Source organism: Scomber japonicus, chromosome 21, assembly GCF_027409825.1.
Source record: "Scomber japonicus isolate fScoJap1 chromosome 21, fScoJap1.pri, whole genome shotgun sequence".
Classification (NCBI taxonomy): domain Eukaryota; kingdom Metazoa; phylum Chordata; class Actinopteri; order Scombriformes; family Scombridae; genus Scomber; species Scomber japonicus.
The window spans coordinates 15270540-15292167 of record NC_070598.1 but is presented as its reverse complement, the minus strand read 5'-3'; the positions used below and the strand labels follow the sequence as shown (position 1 = coordinate 15292167).

The window sequence follows — 21628 nt, the reverse complement described above, 5'->3', positions numbered from 1 at the left end:
TTCCGTAACAAGATAAACTGTAACTGTGATTATTACTTTGACATTACTCTACTATTTATTTATTTTTTTAAACCTTCATTCACTCAGAATGGTAGATTCTCCTTATCTTTTTTTTTCTTTTTATCCAGAGATGTGGGCTGATAACACACCCACATCTATTTTGTTGTACTGTTTGGAGCTCATAAAAGAGCCTGAGTAGGGTCTCGGGTGTAGCTGTGTTATTGCTCATGTGGATATTGTTTAAATTGCCATATGATGAATGTGTCTGGGATTCATAACAGGTCAGGTAATGATGTAATCGCTTTGTTAAGTATTCAGTGAAATGTCATGTCCGCACTAAATACAATCTACTACAGCTATATGTGACCTTTGATGCCGACTATCTTACAGTGAAAGGGCAAATCTCCATCCAACAGGGTGTGTATATTAAACTTAATGTGATTGTCTTTGTGGTGTATCACTATCAACAGCAACTTAGATGTATGTACGGGTCAGAGACAAATAAGGGTTGGCAAGATGAGCAATTCAAAAATATCTTAAAAATAGCCTTAAAAGCAGCATCAGGTTTGTTAAAATGTACATTTTGTATATTTTTGAAATGACATTTGCACCATTTTTTTAACCAAAAGTAAGGCTAAATGCTCCTGAAAATGTCTAATGGTGTAACCACAAAAGAATGATAAATATGAACTATTTCACAGTGTATTTAAGGGTACTTATTCAAATAGTTAGTTCATTTTAAACATCAAAGGAAAAGAATAATGTTTGGAGTATTTCTACATTTAAATGTTACAGCATTTTTTAAATATTGAGCAGGACGTATCACATCATGCTTCTCATTGAGACATGCCCTAAAATGTGCGAGACTGATCATGTTAAGTTTTTTTATTGTGTGGGTGTATATTTACACCTCTACATATTGCTTAATTACATGATCAGTCAGTCTTGATGAAACTTTAATTGGAGCCACTTACACTGTAATGCTTTGTAAATAGGCTTAGGGGAAGTGCGCACTAATGCCATACACTGTCTAGGACTCACTTCATTGGAGCACCTGTCTCATTTCTCACATTGACAGCTTGACTACTTGACACAATAGGCACACTGTAAGTCAAATGAAAAATGTATAATGCTGCTGCTTTCTCTCCCTCTGGCTATCACCTGGTACAGTTGTGTCTCAGACAGTTGATTTGTCTTGTGTATGTCTTTCATTCATTTCAAGAGTCCATCACGTTTGACTACTCAGCAGTGCTGAACGGCAGCAGTGCTGAAAGTCTTTTTTTTTTGGCTGATTCGCCAAATTGTCATTGGCTCTGTTTTGCCTACATCCTGTCAAAAATGATTATATAAGAAATGTCTTAGTTAGCATTTCACACAGATATCAATAATAACACAAGTATTTAGTCGTAAATCAAAGTAAAGTATCTGATGATGGCACTAGAGAAAAAGTTGGAGATCACCAGAGTCATCTTGTGAGCACCATAAATATCTCAACCAAATGTCAAAGTAATCCATCCAGTACTTGTTGAGATATTTCAGTCAAGATCAAAGTGGTGGACGGACTGATGTTGTAGTCACTGGCATGACTAAAAATAAATAAAATATTGTAAATTATTGTAGACACACATATTAGATTTGACTCAAAATGTAAGTATTACTAATTAAAAAGAAACAAAATTGGATGGGAGTGAAAAATCCTGCACTTTGTCCATTCGTACTCACTTTATGAGGATGTTTTAGTCTTCAGAAATGCTCACAGTGCTCTTTGTGTTGTGATATAACTGTGCTGACATTGCTACCAAGAGGAACAGAATTGCCACGTCATTATAATGATTTTTATGCCTGGGAGACAAATTCAAGTTGTAGTTTGCAAGTCAATAACTGACTTATCAGAAATTAGAATAGATTAAAAAAAGAGAAAGTCACAGCTTTCCTGCTCTTTCCTGTTCCTTATAAAAACGCGCCCCTCCAGGCTACACATCTTGATGACACGCTTGTTTAGTCATCTTTTCTCTTTCTAACTTCAGGAGGTTTCTCTCCACTCTAATATTTTCATTCCCCTTTAATATCTTTACTTAGGAAATTATCTGATCCGGTGTGCTGATAAATCCCAATTTCTTTCACCAAGTGAAAGGAAATCTCTCTGCTGTCAACACTATTAGTGGGCTGTCATCAGTTAAGAGCGAGCTATCTGTCATTGTTCGGAGAGATAACACTGTGCCATGTTGCTGACAGAGCACGCTCTCCTCACCAGCTTCCTGTCCAATGGAGCAACAGCACACACTTGCTTCACCCTGGGCCGGAAAACCAGTCTTTATCACCATGGAGACAAACAGGAAGTTGTGGTGTGAAATTTGTCTGCAAGTCTGATAGCTGCAGGGAGATGAGCAGATATGCTGGAGGAAACTGATTAAGCAAAACTACACTAGAGCTATATTATGCCCTCAAGATAGAAACCGAAATTCTGGGCCGCCTCCAAGGAACCATTAAAACTTTTTATCAAAAGAATATTTCCACCCTATTTGCATTTTAGCATTGGTGTGTGTCAGTATCGCATTAAAGTCCCGATGAAACGGAAGTTAGAGCATCTTTAGCTTTTGTGCTCTGACGTATTTCCTCGTGAAAAACATTTGAGCGGGGCTCAGTTACAAGAATGGTTCAAATCAAATCCTTCGAATTTGATTGGGCCCCTAAGAAAGTGGGCGGGGCTCAGAGTTCCAATACGGAGCACAGAGGACTGTTGAGTCCACAAATACCTCCCTCACCTTTCAGATGAGGAGGACGAGGGGGAGATGAGCAAATTAGACCTCAGCCACAGTATTTTGGACATGAAAGTTTTTACCCTCTAATATCTGCACACACATCTTTTCCTATCTCTTTCCATATTGCTCTTTAAGCTCGTATGACCCACAGAAAATGAAGTGTGGTTTTCTGTGGCCAGTGTGGTGAGTTACTCACACAAAGTCATGTTGTGGACTGGATGAAATTTTGTAAAATCCCCATGGTACAGGATGAGTCATCAAACATGTGAAACTTTTTTACAGGAACAGAAAAAAAACAGATTTGGCATATAATGAGATAAATGTACAAATAACAGATGGACATAGGTTTAAACCAGGGAAAGAGTATGTATCATTTCACTGGGTCGTTAATGTTCAGTACACTAGTGTTCTCACAGATGTGTGTGTGTGTGTGTGCTCAGTAGGATCAGGCATTGTCTCCGCCCTGCCTGGTGAAACACAGCTTTATTGATTAGGCGACATCTCCCCTCTGAGTACCCATGAAGCATTTGTGCTATAGCATCACTGTGACGTCGGTGCCTGTCACAGCAGGTCACTGAAACATAGTCGGATGTAGCATCTGTGGACTTGGATCCTCTGCTTGCTCTGCTCCTCTTTCCCTGTCTCTTTTTTCTTCTTCTTCTCATGCTTTCTTCTCTTTTCAGATCAGCTTGCTTGTTTTTCCAGATTTCTCTCCTGCTGTTATTGGGGGTTTTTTGTTTGTTATTGTTGTTAATTATGCACACTAATACTGAAAAATGTTCTTCGTGCTTCTTCTCTTTTCTCTTCTGTTGTTTTCAAAGCTTAAAATAACCCTGGAGAATATGTAAGTGCAGAGTTTGAATTGTAAACTCTCACCTAAGGAGACATCAAAAGTGCTGCAAGTAAACAGCCTCGTTCTTGAACCTAATGCGTGTTTGCTGCGCTGGTTAAAGGCAATGTTTGAACGGTGTACAAAGTCGAACTTTTTCACATCACTGGACAAGCTTTTGCAGTATTCAGCACTGAGATTAATTGTTTTACATTTAGTAAAAATTAAACCACATGAAGAGGTCAGAGTTCATTTTTGTCTGAGTCGTTACCCTCAGTGATTAATCCGGAAACATCTCTGTGCATGTAATGGTTACTACTTATAAGCTTTACAGTAGGTGATTCTGGGTTAACTTTAGACTGTCTGATAGGAGATTTTAGCCAACATACTGCTGCCAACATACTGTGTACTTGCTGCCAGCCTCTGTCTTTGGTATTGAGTTAAATTGTTTATGAGCCACTTCAATCTGCCTTACGTGCAAGCTGCCAACAAACAGCACCAACAGTACACCTACTATTCAACACAAGGACACTCCCACCTCCACAGAAAGGGTAAAACTGACCATCAACGTTTTCACTGATTTCACAATTATTTCTGTAGCAATTATGAACACTCTGAGTACCATCATCTGGTCACAAAAAAGTACATCAGTCATGTGTCATGTGTGTGTGGGCCAGTGGCAAAGTGGAGAGGAATAGATTATGAAATCAAGCATTAGGAGAGAGAGTTTAGTCCTGAAGCTGTTTAGGGAACTAGACCCAAATCTCTGACTGACAGTTACCTCTCATAAGTTGACCTCTTCTTCATTATTGAGCAATGCTTAATGTTAAAACTGCTGCACTTGAGCTCACAGATATATGAAGTTGAGAGCCGTAGACTGCAGTAAGTGCTCTCTCCAGGACCAATAAGATGGCTGTACAACAGAACAAAATCATGAGCATTGATATCATGAAGGTGTTTAAGGCACTCAGTCTAAAAAGCACACTTCTTAACGACCACACAAAATGCTTTCATGGGTCAGTCCTTCATGCCGAGACCATCCTCTGCACCATCTGCTGTAACACTTCTGCAGTATTACAGGACCTCAGTCAATCCCCCAGTGGTAGAAACGTTGGCCACCTCCTATAAAGACAGCTGCTGCAATTGTGATCTGATACCACCTCTTGTCTGTGCACACAATCCTTAGCTGCAAGCAGTGTATAAAAGCTTAACGTGCATTAGGAAAGGCGCTGTAAAGGAACACACACCTACGCGCTTTGCGATGAACGTTTTGAGTCAATCACAGTTTGTGTGTTTGAGTTTATTCAGCACACCTACACTACAAGTGAGCTCGGTGGAATGACAGGTTATTAATAGATTCAAGCAACCTGCCAGCACCCTGTCCTGCAGCCAGTAACAAATGCACGCACACACACACACGCATACACACACACACTCATCATATGTGTATCAAGCTGTGCGTGAGTCATAACAAATGTCAGGTCTAGGTATTACAGCATGACCAGCTCCAAATGGAAAATCCTGCAATAATGTACCTTATGTGTTTGAAGCCCTGCCGCTGTTTATTGAAGCGCTCTAATTTTACATTTTGTTAGATAGATAACATGATTAAATACGAATCATTGTAAATTATTTCAGTGTTCTCATTCTAATTCATCAGATAGTCCACAACATGTAATTAATTATAGTGAAATATATCAAATAACATTACAACATACATCATCTTCTGATGAAACGTTTTCTAACAGAGCCTGAATTGCTCTGATTTGTTTGATGCACACATTTTCAATAGAAAGAGATGTGAGCACTGAAAAGATGAGTGCTCCATTTTTATTATTTTTATCTAATGTTCGGCTTAGTTGTCTGATTCTGAGATCACATTTCATCAGAATTCATGAACACACTCACACTATACAAGATTAGATAAAATAGCGGAGCATCACGGACAGCAGGATATTGTAAAGATTATCTTTCACACAGGACACGTCAGCTCGCTTTTACACACACACATGTGGTCATACATTTCTGGCCTCTCTCTCTCTCTTTTTCTCTTTCTCTTGTCTTTCTGAGACACGTGCTAGCTCTGTCTTTCACTGTAACGCACACGCTCTCACCTGCAAGCCATCTTGTCGTTGAAGCTTCTGCAGTCCTGGCAACGTTTCTACTTGCTTTTCCCCTACAGCTGTCCTTCAAACCTGTATGCTACATCAGCCTGAAAATCTAATCTGTAAACTGCTCACATCACCAGGGATGCTGTGTCCGTATTGATGGACGATGCAGACCCGAACTCTGGACTGAATCATAAATAAGCTCTAGTAACTTGTCATCTGACGGCTTTGATTTTGTGTGGGGGGGGGGGGGGGGACCATCTGAATGTTGCAAGTTTATCCTTGATTTTGTTTGTTCTGCAGCACATCTGATTTTACTCAGTTATGCTGGATGAAAACAGAGAAATTTGATATTAATTATATGAGTAGTTTTTGTGCTGCAAGGTGGTGAAGTTACATGTGTGTGTGTGTGTGTGTATTCTGGTGCACTGGTTGTTCTTTCAGAGGTAGAATATAGTCATGTGAGCATTCATGTGAAGTTATGTGAGCACTGACCTTTAGACTAGTCTGTGGAAAGATGGACTATTGGGTTGAATAATATTGTGTCGTGAAAAAGGTTACATGGGTTGAGGTGTAAAGCACACAACTAGCACATGGTTGAGTTTATACATTAGTGAGTAACGGTTGCACAACTCCATTACCAGGCTGGTATCAGATGTTTTTTCCCCCAAATGTGTTAAATAAATGTTTTATGTTGTTTTTCTCTTTTTGCAAGGATTCATTTCAGTGAACATTATTTTTGTCAGGAGTGATCAATATTTTTCTTTTAAAGTATTTCTAAAGTCTTTTGAGGTGCCAAATGTCAAGCATTTCTTATGTAATGTGATTTCACTGACATATTTTGGACTGCTTTGTGTTCCTCGAAACATCACTTATGTCTCCTACTTTGTTTTTTTTTCTTCTTCTTCCCAGATAAACGAGTTAAGCCATGTTCAGATTCCCATCATGCTCATGCCAGACGACTTCAAGGCCTATTCTAAGATTAAAGTGGACAACCACCTCTTCAACAAGTATGGTCTTTTTATTTTTAGTGTAGAGTTTTAGAGTATATTATATAATTATTATATTTGACGACCATTATGACTGTTGAATTGTAGCATTTCCTAATCATGCCACTTGTGTTTTCAGAGAGAACATGCCCAGTCATTTCAAGTTCAAGGAGTACTGCCCTCTCGTGTTTCGAAACCTCAGAGAGAGATTTGGCATCGATGATCAGGAGTTCTTGGTATGAAAAGCTGCTGTACATTCACAAGTGACAGGCATGTCTGCCAGCATTACTAACACTTCTGGATCGAATATCAAGTTTCTTTTGTCATCTTTTTACCACTAGATTGGTTTGAGTTACCACAAACGAGAATGCCAGTTCCTGTAGAGCCAATCACATGATCTTTACAGGCAATACAGTACATTATTTCTCTCATTGACTAAACTATCTGGTGCCACAAGCATACAGAAATAAACACTTCTAACTATTCCAAAACAAATTAGATCATACTCTTAACTAGTTAACTTTTGCTCTATTGCACTTTTTCCTTTCCCTCTTTGTTTAAGCCAACTCCTCGTCTTCCTTTATTTTCCACTCTTTCCTAGTAAATCCCCATTCCCAGTGTAGGCAGTGAGTTGGCAGTATTTGGAGGTCATTGTGTCCCAGCTCAGTGCAGCTGTCCTCCTCACATGTTTACATTAGGGTTCGGCTGGCTGCAGTGAGTGGGCAGTTGGGGGTGTTAAGACACTGGCCAGTGCAAAGAATGTCAGGATATTTTCAACATTAAACTGCTTTTCTACATAAGGCACAAGTCACATTGTGGTCAAAAAGGTTTATTAGTTTATCCTTTTTTTCTTTTTGCTGTTGCTCTCAAACCAGCCTGTTGGCATTATTTCTAATTAGGCTGGTAATATATTGCTCATTACAGCCAATGGGTATCACCCGCTGCAAGCCTGCTCTCTTTTGATGACATGCAGCAGTAACCATTAGTTTTAATGAGGAATGCTAGCAGCATTGAATTAAGTTTTTGGGAGGGTAACCGAAGTGCAAACAGATTCACTTTTTTCCCCACATTATGATAAAGGCATAGTGGGGGAAAATGGCTAACTAACTAAAACAAAAACATTAGGATATCACTTTGAAAGCCAGCCTCAGGGGAAGGGCCTCTTAAACATTTTCAGCCTGTGATACAAACCACTTCAATGTAACACAGAAACCTGCCTCATACAGTAGTCCACGCTTTTTACAAACAACCGCAAACAAGACTGCAACTCATTTACAGTTAAGCACATGAAAAAAAAATGCTGCTTAACAGTTGTTACAGCATGTGCCTCAAAGTGTAGTCCTCACTTTTCAATACAAGCAAAAGATGCTAAGAGTTGGAGCGAGGAGAAGGAAGTGAGGGCAGAGGACATCAGGAATTCTTGGAGAATGAGGCATTGAGCCAGGGGTGTTGGATCATGTTACTTTTGAGCTCCAAAGTCTGGACAGCAGCTGTTTGTGTCTGTGTGTAGGTTTGAAAAGGCAGCAGACGTGGGGTCAGATCGCCACATGTTTAGACTGAAGAGTGGAAGGTCAGACAACAAGAAGATACAAGCAGAAGACAAATTGTGGGCTTCATCCAATACACTGAAAGAGCAGCTATGTCAGCCATTCAACCAAATGTGTTTGACCGCCAGCTATTTTAACATAAGAGACCAATTTGGGTCCTGACTCATAATTAGATGAACTTGTTGCCAAAAAAAATTTTTTTTTTTTTTTTTTTTCAGTGACCACTCAAGAAATTAAAATATAAGTAATGAGTACATTATCTTAGCTCTCTGAGGGCAGAGCAAATAACACATGAGCCAGGGTTGTCAAAACACCAAGAGGTCAAACTATGTGTATCTCCATGTGTACATCCTGATAAACATGATAACTATTTTTGTTCCGTTTTTTGCTCTTTGCAGAACTCTCTGACACGCAGTGCTCCCTTGAACAGTGAGGCCCAGGGACGGAGTGGGGCCCGCTTCCACACCTCTTATGACAAACGCTATGTTATCAAGACCATCAGCAGCGAGGATGTGGCAGAGATGCATAACATTCTAAAGAAGTACCATCAGGTGATATACCCATTATTATACATTACAAAGATACATAAAGAATCATCTTGCTACCTGCATCACAAACTTGCACAACACACACAAGCACAATACTTATCTTATTCAGTCAGTCAGTCTCCACTGGCACCACAACATAAAGAAGATAGATATGGATTTGAGGGTAAATATTAAAGGCAGTAAGGTTCACAATTGGTCTGGTGCCCAAATGACTATCGAAAGAGTTTTTTCTTGCCATAACAATTCCTCTTATTAGTCTTATTAGGGGGGTTAATTGTATGTTTTAATGTTTCTCAAATTACATGTTTTTCTGTTTTATGTAAAGCACATTGAGTTGCCATTGTGTATGAAATGCGCTATATAAATAAAACTGCCTTGCCTTGCCTTGCCTCTTGTTCATACTGACCTTTTTAGAAGATCATATCATATGGGGAACCAAAATCCACAGTCCTCCTTCTATGCCCAAACAAAATAGTTAATCTGAAGCAAAGGCTGCTCAATTAATCGAAATTTGATTGTGATTACGATTTTGGGGCCAAACAATCTCAAAACTAATAAAATCAGGGGGAAACGATTTTTTGTAATTTTCCATTGTGCAACACTGTATAGAAATAGACTGCAAAAAGCCGCTCATGCGTATTTCCGTCGCTCCTCCACATCATGCACTGTAGTTGCCAACACGTTTTAAATGTTTTAACTGTAAATGAAAGTGCACAGTTTCCAGCCTGCGTCAGACAATAGGGTTAGTTTACTGACTAATTATTAAAAACCAGGAAGTGTTGTGTGAACTATCGTCATCTTAACCCGCTCAGCACTAATATCCCTGCATATGTTCTTCTATGTGTTGCGTTAAGCGCCAGATAAAAGGCTGCTGCTTGGAGAGAAAATGAATTAAGCCGAATGGACAAGAAATGTCCAATAAATGCAGCATGTTTCTAAAGTAAAAAATAAAAGTTTTAATAATCGTGATTTCAATTTTGACCCAAATAATCGTGGTTATGATTTTTTCCATAATGGAGCAGCCCTATCTGAAGCTAATATGAAGCTTCAGTCATCCTAATGAATCAAATTAAGTAGATATCTTTCAATGTTACTGTGTTTTTAGTGCCAAAACCCTTTTATTGTTTCTGTACTTCCACCACAGCTCAATAGGGAAACACAAAGATTAAATTTAATGCTAAAAAGGCAGAAATGTGGCCGATATCAACTTGATATGACTAACTCTTTTAGCACAAAATGACTGTGTGGACACACTGTGGATTTTGACCCCATCACTTAGAGTTAAAGCACATTTGAAGGAGATCTTTTAATGGCCTGTATGAACAACCGGAATGATTACAGCGAGGAAAGTGATTTGTGCCTGTGACATAATGTCGACATTAATTATGCCATATAAAAACTTTCAATTAAACTATTCGTCTATTCTTAATTAGTCAGTAAATTAAAAGAATTGTCAGAGTACACATTTGTATGATCCAGTACAGCTGTGGCCCTTAGGGTCCTCCTTTCCATTTACCCTACACTTGATTGCAAAGCAACAGTAAGTCAAAACAGAATCTTTCCTTCTATACCTTCTATCTTACTCTTTGTCTACCTTTTCATGCAGACACTGAGCATCCATTCTGAGTAAAAAAGGCATATTAATTGATATTCCTTGCTCTCTTTTGGTAGTTCATTGTGGAGTGCCATGGCAACACACTGCTGCCTCAGTTTCTGGGGATGTACCGACTCACCGTGGATGGAGATGCAACTTACATGATTGTTACACGCAATGTCTTCTCCCATCGCCTTTCCGTCTATAAAAAATATGATCTCAAGGTAAGAGGGGAGAACAAAGCAAGTCTTCCCAGTGCTACTAGTATCAATTGGGTTTGGAGAGTGATAGTCTATCTTTTTTTCCCCCCAAAGGGTTCCACTGTGGCGAGAGAGGCCAGCGACAAAGAGAAGGTACAGTCATCTGTCGAGAGTCAGGGTTCACTATAATACACCCCACCACACCTTTAAACTCGTCTCAGTCAGGATCTCTTAACCTTTACTATTTATTATTATTGTTCTTATTACCTGTTTAAAGCATCAACACTTTTCAAAAAGAATAAACTTAAAGTGCTACAATTGAAAATCAAAAAGCATGTTTCAAACCAGCAAAATAAGGATTAAACTAAACTAAACTTCCAGCATGTATTTACAGCATTTCTAGACGAGTTTAGGAATTCGTCCCTCGTGTGCCTCTGAGTAATAACCGACTGATGCGCTACAAATGTGTCAAACCACATCGACAACCCATTTTTGCACGTCAATTCTCTAAATCTACTTCTTTTTTTTACCCTTTGTGCCTGTAGTTAAGTAGTCTCCAACTTACTTCTATATTGTGGAGGGGAAAAAGCAAATAAATCAATAAACAATACCAACATGGTTTTTATGTAACCTTTCATGTAGCATACTTGAACTTTTTTTGTACAAATACATCAAAGATGAAACGCGGAAATATTTCTCTTTCATGTAACTGAAACACTGATGTCATGTACTAAAAATGTGTTCATGATCTGTTTAAACTCTATTGAAAGCCACGGGGACAATTAGAGAACGAGAGAGAGAACAAACTGTGTTTCCAGTGGTTTCAGTAACCAACATAACACAGTTTCAAAAGTTTCAAGCTTACTGTCATCACCCAAACGGCCCAACTAACACAACTTTGGTGTCCTATTTTGTTTCCTTTTGGGTGACTGGCAGTAGCAAATATTCATCTCCTTCAATTAGCACCTACTCCATCACCACATTCCCTTTCCAACCCCTGCACGCTATTCGTGTCTCTTTAATTTGCTTCATCCCCTCTAACCTTGCTTCTGCTGTTCCACCAGTTCCCCTGCTTGCTGTCTGTGTGTGAAAAATTAAGGGTCGTGCGTGTGTGTCCGGGTGTGTGTTTGGTTTCGAGTTTTATTTAATCAGATGTTGTCACATGATTTTGAATCGTCCTGTTTTCCATATACATGTGTGTCTCTCTGGGTGGGGTGTGTGTGTGTGTGTGTGTGTGTGTGTGTGTGTCTGAGCCAGTGTTTTGTGTCTTTGATGTTGATGGAAATGTTGCTGTTTGTCGTGAGAGACAGGCTTTTTTCAGTTTTTGGCTCTTGGCTGCTTGGACAAAGTCATGTGTAAAAACTGAAATGGTGGAGGACCTGATGGTTCATTTCGTAACATTTCATTAGCATACAATTAGAAAGGATATGATGTAAACAATATATATTTTCTTTTAGCTACATGGCTTTGACCTTTCGAATGATGGAAGCTGCAGACAGCGTCCCTGAACACTGTGACTCTGGGGTGGTGTTGGTTTGACCTGTCAGCTCAGCAACATTGGAAGAGGGATGAATTGCTTGTCCACAGTGACTTTTTGTGTTGCATGTGTCCACATATAAGTGTTTGGAGGTTTGTCTGACCATAAAAACGGTTTATACATGAGTGTCACAATTTTGACCCGGAGAGGTTTGAACTTTCCGCTGGCTTTTACTGAGGCTTAGTCGTGGGGCACCATGTAGTGAGGCATGGAAGACTTAAGGGAATCCCTGAACTAAATATAGCCCAGTGTAAATGGAAGAAGAAACAAAACATTGGGGTTAAAAAAGATGAGTGGAAAAACAAAGCAGCTGAGGATTTAACATGCACGTGAGCCAACTTTGTGACCTCTCTGACTATAGCTCAGCTGTGTGTGAAACACCATTTATAGGCTAACGGTAAAGATTAACAAGACAACTATAACATTTTTAACATGAATGAAGAAGTTATTTTCCTACACTGACTGCTACTGACTCTTAACTCACAAATTAGTATGCCTACAAGTTATTGCTGCAGATCTTTGGGCAATTTGGGGAATGAGTAATTGCCATTTTACTGACATGAATGCAGAATACAGCACTCCACATACTTTTGAATGTGCACACATGTTTACACCCGACTCACAACAGATCTCAGAGACACAAGAGCTCATATCAAAGACAAGGATCTGACAAGAGACATGATGGTCTCCCCACATGAAACACGTTCCTACAAACACAGACAGACATGTTTAATCTGCAGTTACACACTAAAAGTGCTTGTGGCTTTGAATGAATGTCCTGCCTTCAAATTCTTCACTAGTTTAAGTCCAGACTCAGACTGGACTTCATGGCTCTTGACTCAGATCCATGAAAGTCTGAACACTCACATATAGCAGTTGCCTATTAACATGAGGAAGAGGGTGCATCATGCCAAGTGAAAGAAGAAAATCTTTTGTTTTGTTCAGAATGTACAGTGTGTGTAAAAACTGCTTTATACACACACAAACAACAAGCATGGCAGGGTTCTCTCCTGACTGCATGACCGTCTCCCTTTCATGCATGCATCTGCATGGTATTATAATGTTTTTCTGCATCTTTTTTGAAGTTACATTATTTCTAACACATTCCAATGTGTATGAACACCAGCCCCCATTCTGTTGCACATTTTTGGACATGTTCTGTTCTACCCACATATGACCTGTATTTTTCTTTTTACATGAAATACATCTTGTGGTTCCTTTAGCTGCTGTCTCAGGGTTTTGGGAGCAATTGGCTTTCTGACATCATTTACATAGAGCAGTTTAACAAGGACATAGTCTGTTGGTTAACCAGATATTTTTTAATCCTTAAATTATTGAAACCAGGGCCCAAATTATGGTAATTTTGTCCATGACCCACAATATATCAAATACTGGTGTGGGTGAATCATAGTATTTGCTAAGTGACTTGGAAAATAAAGAGGTTGTGTTTGTATGACATGAAATGACTACTGGTCCTTGGTTTGTGGGGTACCACCTGCGTCTGCACCTGGGTTCTGCTCAGATGTGCTCTGCTACAGTTGTTTGTTGTTTTTGTTTACTCTCCTCTTTCTCTTCACACCAGCACCGGCTGGTGTCTCCGCTGGGGGCACAAGGCTTTAATGTGCCTGTATGAGTGTGTGTGAACTGCCTTCATATTGGTTTAGTAGTTCCTACCAGAGTAATAGTAAGCTTTAAAAAATAGTATGATACCAGAAGAGATGTTTGGCAGGATGCAGGCTCACAGAATACAAATTAGTTTACAGTTTTTGCTCTGCGTAGTCCCAGCCTCCTTAAAGAAGCTCTGCCATGCTGTTTCCCTTCTTTATCAGGTGTTTAAATGTCAACTAAATAAACACCAGTGCATAAATTAAATATAACTCTTAAATTTTGCCGTTTAGGAATAATTTTTAAGGAAATATTCTAAAATATTATCAATAAATGAAGTTATTAATATAGGAATAGTATTAATGCAAAAATCGTTATATTTTGTGCATTGTCATTGGATGGAGCTGTCAGACACTGACATACACTCACTTGGCCCAGCCATCTTGAGATGGGTAAACATCTTGACTGGTCGAAAGGATCCTTCGCGTTGATGCCCTTTCCAACCCTCTACCAATTTGAAAGAAACATTTGTGTTCTGTTACATTTTAAACACTTTGCCTTTACTTCCAACTTCCTTCCTCCCTTCCTCTCTCCTTTCTTCTCTCCTTTCCTCCACCCCTACCGTCCCTCCCTCGCTCCCCCTTTTCTAGCAGCCGCCCGCACCAGAGGATGTGCCCCCGCGGCCCAAATCTGGTAACGTTCAGCAAAGGCTGCAAACACTGCGGATTGCCACGCGCTTTTACTGCGCCATGAAACACGTAAGAGATGTAAGAGAACCAGGGCTCATATACCAGGCATGATCTATTTAACCAATCTTATTTTATTGGTTTTTGTTTTATTTATTGTTTATCTATTTATTTATTTTTTGTTCGGCCAAGCATCTTCTTTTCCTCGTTCTCCTCCAGGCTGATACACTATTACTTAAAGGTCATATTTTGCACACTTTTCATCCATTTGCAGTCACTGTTTGCTCAACTTTGTCTGCAAGTCCAGTTTTAGTTTTCACCAGAAAGTTTATTTTTGTTCCCACCATTCACTCAATGGCACAAACATGTATTTCAAACACTGGAGAGCAAGAGGTGGAAGAGTAAGGCAACGGCTTGAGTTTGGGACAAACTGCTGCGTGATCAGAAAGAGAGCAGTAACCAGAGATTGAAAGAGAAATGAAACACAGAGACGTTACATTGTGGGAAAGATGATGTATTTGAGACGGAGAACTCACTTGCTTTGTTGACATTTTTTATTCCCAATAAAAGACTGAAACTATTAGGTAGAGTCCCACTATTCTAATGAGTTCCACAAAATGTTACAATCTTTCTGTAATACAAATTGATAAGCAGACCACTGCTGGAATAAAAACAGAAGAGTGCACTTTTTGATTTATCATCCATACCAGTCAAGCCTATGGTGCAGAGAGGCTGTACCTTAAAAGCATTACAGTGCAGATGAGATTTCCTGACTCTGTGACCTGCACCCACTGCTGCCAAACACTGTTTTGTGAAATAAAATGTATTTGGCAGTCAGTGAGTAATTGCCTTAGTTAAAAGCTCATGCAAGAGATGAGTCAGTTGGAAAAGCGTTATTTATTTAATTTTTTAAAGCTGTACAGTAATGCGCCGGATGTCTGCCCAAAGGCAGCGTGACTCGGGTTAGTTTCGTGTTTGTCCACAACCTCCTGAGATAATAATTACTTTAGCAGTCTGTATTGTTGGTTGAATATGGCAATTAACTGTGTCTCAGTTTGTTTCGAAATTTTGGGGGATATCAACTATTGTTCCCAAAAAAGCTCAAGGAAACATGCAACAAAACCATTTATACGCTAACAGAACTATTTGAATCACCTTTTATTTGTTTGTTGTAACAATAATACTCTTGAACTCTTCTGTTTTCAAGAGAAATTAGTTCTCCTACACAGTGCTCACATGTAAAAATGCTGACAAAACACGTGAAGTGTTCCATTCACGTTGCCTTGCATGTTGAAACGGTTGATATGAATCAGCTTAGTTTGCTAGCAACTGATTCAAGTATTGCATGACAGCTTGACATAAATAAGGTGCTAAGAGACGATGACTGTTTTTATGAATGATAATAACCAGTTCAGACGAATTATGCTGTGATGTGTTGCAGCTTATAATTTATTAATTGCATATCACTGATGTTGAATCTGCTGGTTTGGTATTAATCCACACCTGTTAACATCAGTGGGCATTACAATTGAATAGAAAGCTCTAGAAAAACACCCCAATGTGAGCTCACCACAGACCCTACAGAAAGGCATTGTTCTCCTGAGAGAGCAAGTCATCATTATGTTGTCTAAGGCCAAGATTCATTTTCTAACCAGTGGAGAAATCCACCTGTCACACAGCTTCAAAAGGCTAATCAACAACCCACGTTTTCTTCCTACCTCTAATATATCTATCTGTTTTTCTTCTTACCACTTCAGTGTAGTGCACCACTTAAAGAGTCAGTCATTTCACTGCAGTCGGTGTAATAGTGAAAATCAGTGACAGGTCAACTGAATCCTCTGTGTGCCTGAAAGAAAGCAAAAAATGTCATGAACCGACTTGAAGACTGAGAATGTCAGGCATGGAAATAAAGATGGATAAAATGGATGTGTAGTAAAAGTTGAAGGCTGCAGAACGCTTTCAGGTTATCTTCACTCCGCAGTCAGCTTTACATTGCGTCCACATTTACGTTTCTGTCGCATCTATATTCAGTCGACCCAGTTGTACATCTCATTTATTGCAAATTGGAGGTCTATGTCTGTATGTATATGTGCTCAAATGTCCTATTCTGTGAGATGTATTCCTGTTCTGTGTAAAAGTATATTCTGTATGTGTATGTATGTGTGTCAGTGTGTGCTGTCCGAGCTCATTTCTTCTGCTACAAAGTGCTGTTATGTGTTGCTGCTCTTCTCCTGCTACCATAGAAACACTGTAGTAGCTAAACCGCTGCTGCTGCCCTGTTACCTCATTTCCTGCTTTCTTTTTTCCTCAGTGACTCAGAATTAGGCCTCGTCCCTTCTCACATAACACCTCTTCCCTCTACAGGCTGCTGGCAGTCCTGCAGTAGCAGCCTGGCTTAGATGAACATTCATCAGTTGATAGACACTTAAATAGGAAACTCCTTCATTATGCTTGTACGCTGAAGGGTGGAAATATGTCGCAAAGATGCGTTTGCTTTATAATAGATGCAAAACAAATCTGGATTCTGGAAAGCATCTTAAAAGTTGGTTTAATGTCCCTCAAGCAGCGATATACTCATCATACTGGTAGGAAGTGATGCTTTTCGGAGTCCAGCCCACATGCCAACAAGGACGTTTCATGGCTTCGAGTTAAACATCCTCTTTCTCATGACACAAAGTGTATGGATCTAACAGATGCTGTTTAAAATACACTGTCAAAGTTTCTGTGTACAGAAACCTGAGCAGGTTCCGCTCTAAAAACACAGAAAAGATGTGAGCTTAATAATAATGCATCAGCTGGATCTGTACCCTGCTGTGAGCATGCTGCATGTACTGTATTACAAAGTCAAATCATATAGCTTGAAAAGAGGTAAGCCTTGGTTTGGACAGACCGCCTGTACACAGTTAGCCAACTCCTTTTACTTTATATATACTGTGTATTTGGCTGAATCAGACACAGGCTTATCTAACAAACCACAGGTTCAAAGCCTCATTCATGTCTATGGGGTGTTTCAACATGCAGGAGATACATTGCTTACAAAAGCTTACTGACAATACTAATTTCTAAGATTAGAAATCAACCTCATGCATTTTGAAATACCCTTTGATTTTGAAAATGATGAAAGACAACTAGTCCTATTTAATGACATCTACAATATATTAGATTGCTAATGTGTTTTTTGTAAGTATTCTGGGGAAAAAGGATGAAGAACACTGATGCTAATGTTGCTGCTTTTAGTTAATGTATAAATAGATGTATTGAAACTGACTTCAATTAGTCAAAAGAAATAAGAAACATATATGTAGTGTTTTTGATGTTTTATAAGTGACTAGTTGAACTGATATTTATGGACACGCTGTCATCCTCTTAAAGGAAAGGCACCAGAATTCTGTCACATTTTTCCCCAGGTCTGCTGCCTCTTTCAGGTTTGAACTGTTTAGTCATGTGTTTTGTGACTGTTGATTATCTGGTCGCTCATTTTCAATACTAATGGGCAGGCCAAGGAGCTGCCCACCTACAAGGACAATGACTTCATCAATGACGGGCAGAAGATCCACATTGACGATGAAAACAAGAAAATGTTCCTGGAGAAGCTTAGGAAAGATGTGGAGGTATGTGACCAAAATTACAAATAAAAAACATCATTCATATTTTTGGGTTGATTTACATGGTGTTGTCAGTAGTTTTTGATGAAGATGTGTTTTTTCCCCCCATCCTACCATTCCTCCCATTTCCTCCCTGCCTCCTGTTCTCACTAACTTGTGCCGTCCTCAGTTTCTGGCACAGCTGAAGCTCATGGACTACAGTCTGCTAGTGGGGATCCACGACGTGGAGCGAGCAGAGCAGGAAGAGGTAGAGAGCGAGGACAATGAGGCTGAAGAGGAAGGCGAGAGTGACGGAGGGGGCATCGGGACACCCCCTGACAGTCCTAGCAACACCCTGGACAGCAGCAAGCCTCTGTCACCTGGAGAGTTTGATCCCACCATCGACGTCTACGCCATCAAAAGCAATGACAGTGAGTGTCCAGCTGCATGAGATTTTCAGGCTTATCATACAGTGTACTATGAGGGTTGTATTTAACAGCTAAATAATAAACCCAGTAGTGAGAGCTCCCCCTGCTGGGGTTTTGTTGTAGTTGTCAGACCTGCTGCTTTAAAAAGAGTGCTTTGGATTTGAATTACAGGTGCTCCCAGGAAGGAGGTTTACTTCATGGCCGTCATAGACATCCTGCAGCATTACGATGCTAAGAAGAAAGCCGCCCACGCCGCCAAGACTGTCAAACACGGGGTATGAAGCAGTAGTAAAAAGTAAAGTAAAAGTAAAAATGTGAATTGCAAGGTAAATACATAGTTGTCTCCATTTCTCTCTGCAGGCCGGAGCAGAAATCTCCACAGTGAACCCAGAGCAGTACTCCAAGAGGTTTTACGATTTCATCACCACTATCCTGTCATAGCCCCCAGGAACAACAGGAGGCACAGAGGCACATGGGAAAGGGAGGGCAAGTGGGGAGCAGGGTATTGAAGATGACGGAGAGAGGGGGCGCGGGGGGGGGCCATCGAGAGGCTGAATTAATAAGGTGCTGTGATGGCTTTGTACCACTCTCCCTCATCCGTTCTCCTCATCCCTCGCTGTTTGTTCCTCTCTCTTTCAGCAGGGTGCCACGCTCTGCAGCTAAAAACAAAACTTAAAAAAAAAAAAAAAAAAACATCATTCGTTTACATTTAACCTCTCCTCTGTTGAGTTGTGTTCATGTGTTATTTTGGATGATAAGGGTGTTGAAAGCAAGTGTCCAATTCATTGCATTTTTTTTTTTTTTTTTAATATGATTTGTTTTTTTTTGTCTGTATGGTTGTTAATGTGGAAATATGGCTTTTTTTATTGCCTCTAACACAACATACAACACCCTGCATTGTTCAAGTTGATGTTCGTCTACGTCTTTCCATTAATGATGACCAGGGGGAGGTTGGGGAAGATATGTTGTGGTATAAGCGTGAAGTCGGGCGGGGGGGGGGGGGGGGTAACAGAGGTCAGATGACGGCTGGGCAGGATGTAAAGAGGAAGTTTATGTTGAGCCTCGCCTAATGCAATTGCTTAATGTCAGGGAGTAGGAAGCAGTCTTCCAATAGGCCAACAGCCAGACCCCCCCCCCCACCACCACCACTACCCCTTTACACCCTAACGCTATACAAGTCCTTAGCCAAACAAATCTTCCCACTCGGGCTCCTCCTCCATCACTCACCCTTTACACCATCCCCCCCTCTTCTTCTTTTTCTTCTTCTACTTCTTCTTCATGTTCTTCATGTACAGTCAATGGATTGAGCTTATGGGTCATCCTCTTGCCACACACTTCTCATCAGTTGAGATGAGCTCACTTTGTCGCGGTAGATTATAACGCTTGTTTTCAGCACTGTTTGCACCTCAGTGTCTCTCAGTGGTTATGTTTGCGATGCACAGCGATAAAGAGTAATTAAGGGAAGCAAAGGAGAAGACGAGGGATTCGGGTGCACAGCTTCTCTTTCGTGTCATTTACTTGCATTGATTCTGAATAATTTGGGCATTGTTATGTGTTCTGGTGTCTGTTCCTGTGGCAAGGAATGACCTCAAAGTCTTGTGCGGCTGTAGTGATTCAAAGTGAAAGTTACTCCTCGTTGTATCTTCGTCGAGATTGAAACATCAGCAGCCCTTAACTTTTTCTGTTGCCATCAGCACCTTATGAGTAAAATCAAAAAAACGTTGCACTTTTTATTTGTCGTTCGAGGTTAGGAGCTCTTGTTCTGTTACATGCGCTGCAACAAAGAGGAAAAAGGAGCTCAACTCTCTTAGAATTGAATTTTAGATGCCTGAACTTAAAAACCCGTCTCCTCCACCGTTCTTCACCTGTGAGCACTTACTTACAGATCTGCAGGGATTGGATGGGAAGAATTTACTGCAATATGTGAGCAGGAAAGCAGATGAATTCTGTTTTACGGGGCGTTTGTAAACTAACCTTTTCCAGTCCTCCTTTTAGAAGTGCGCTGTGGTGGATTTTTTTTTTTTTTTTTAATGCGAGCAGTCAATAGTGTGATCGTGCTTGTGCGTTCAGGGCAAACAGAAGACGGTTTACCTCCAGCATCGTACCAGCACACACCCAATGTTAGGTGTGTGTGTCAGTGTTTCAAAAGTTGTTTTAAAAAAAAGGGGGGAGGGGAGGGGCGGGGGGTTAGAGGAAAAAGGGGAGGAGGGAGGTTGGGAAAGACTAGCTGCAGATGTAAAAGATACATGTTGTGAGTCCTATAGTAACATCAACAGCATCGTTCTCTTCTCTAACCTCAGCTGTGAGTCTGTTATTCATCGTTGTTTGTGTTGTTTTTTAAAAGGTGGTTTATCTGTGTTTTGAATCTGGCGGTTTTATGAATTGATGTGGTAATATTTTTTTCTTTTGTTTCTGTTTTAAGTTTTTTTTTTTTTTTTTTTTTTTTTTTTGTATATTTTGCACAAGAGGAAAGGAACCAAATGTTACGAATACGACCCCAATTAGTTGATACGGTCTTAACAAGGGAAATGCAATATACTTGTATGTAAGTGCGAAACGTTGTTGTGCGTGTGATGTTGTGTATCACTTATGGATAACCAACTAAAACAAGTAAAGTCGTCCTCCTTGACTATTCTAACCCATGCAAAAAGCTTCCATCACAATATGTTTGTGTAGATATCATAGATTATATTCACATTTATATTTTTACATTGGATTTTAGTCATGAGATATAGCTGTATTTAAAAAAAAAAAAAAAAAAAGGAGCCACCCCTTGGGAGTGAATGATGGTGCTGTGGTAAATGAAGAATGATACTGCTTGAATTTATACAATGCTTACTATAGGTGTACTTAAGTCAAAAGTCATTAAAAAAATATATTGCATGTCACAGGAATAAGTTTCCTTTTCCCTCTCTAGTTGATGTTGTTCAGGTTCTCTTTGTGTCCCCACACTTTAACCAGATTTGTGAGCTGTTCAGCGTAATAGTCCCTACCATGCTTTAAATAAGTGTTTTCATTGTATACACTGTGCAAGATGTGTGCCTTTATACTCCGAAATTATTTAATTTTTATATTTTGTAATCTTTTTTTTTAAACAAAGGTAAAAGGTTATTTTAATAATAGGGTGTTTACTTTCGATGCATTATTCCCCAGACGTTATTTTCCAACCCTTGGTCCACCCCGGCGCCTCTGTGTTTAGACTCGTTCATGT

At 39.8% G+C, this 21628-nt stretch overlaps 1 protein-coding gene across 1 annotated transcript in view; it reads left to right on the top strand.

The window, feature by feature from the left end:
• Positions 1-20590, top strand: part of pip4k2aa (phosphatidylinositol-5-phosphate 4-kinase, type II, alpha a) — a 28908-nt gene extending 8318 nt beyond the window's left edge. The window contains exons 2-10 of the mRNA XM_053342628.1: positions 6612-6709; positions 6828-6924; positions 8634-8786; positions 10455-10601; positions 10692-10730; positions 17903-18016; positions 18180-18420; positions 18589-18692; positions 18778-20590. Coding sequence (XP_053198603.1) covers positions 6612-6709; positions 6828-6924; positions 8634-8786; positions 10455-10601; positions 10692-10730; positions 17903-18016; positions 18180-18420; positions 18589-18692; positions 18778-18858 — 1074 coding nt within the window. The 3' untranslated portion in view covers positions 18859-20590. The remainder of the gene's footprint in view (positions 1-6611; positions 6710-6827; positions 6925-8633; positions 8787-10454; positions 10602-10691; positions 10731-17902; positions 18017-18179; positions 18421-18588; positions 18693-18777) is intronic.
• Positions 20591-21628: the final 1038 nt, after the last annotated feature.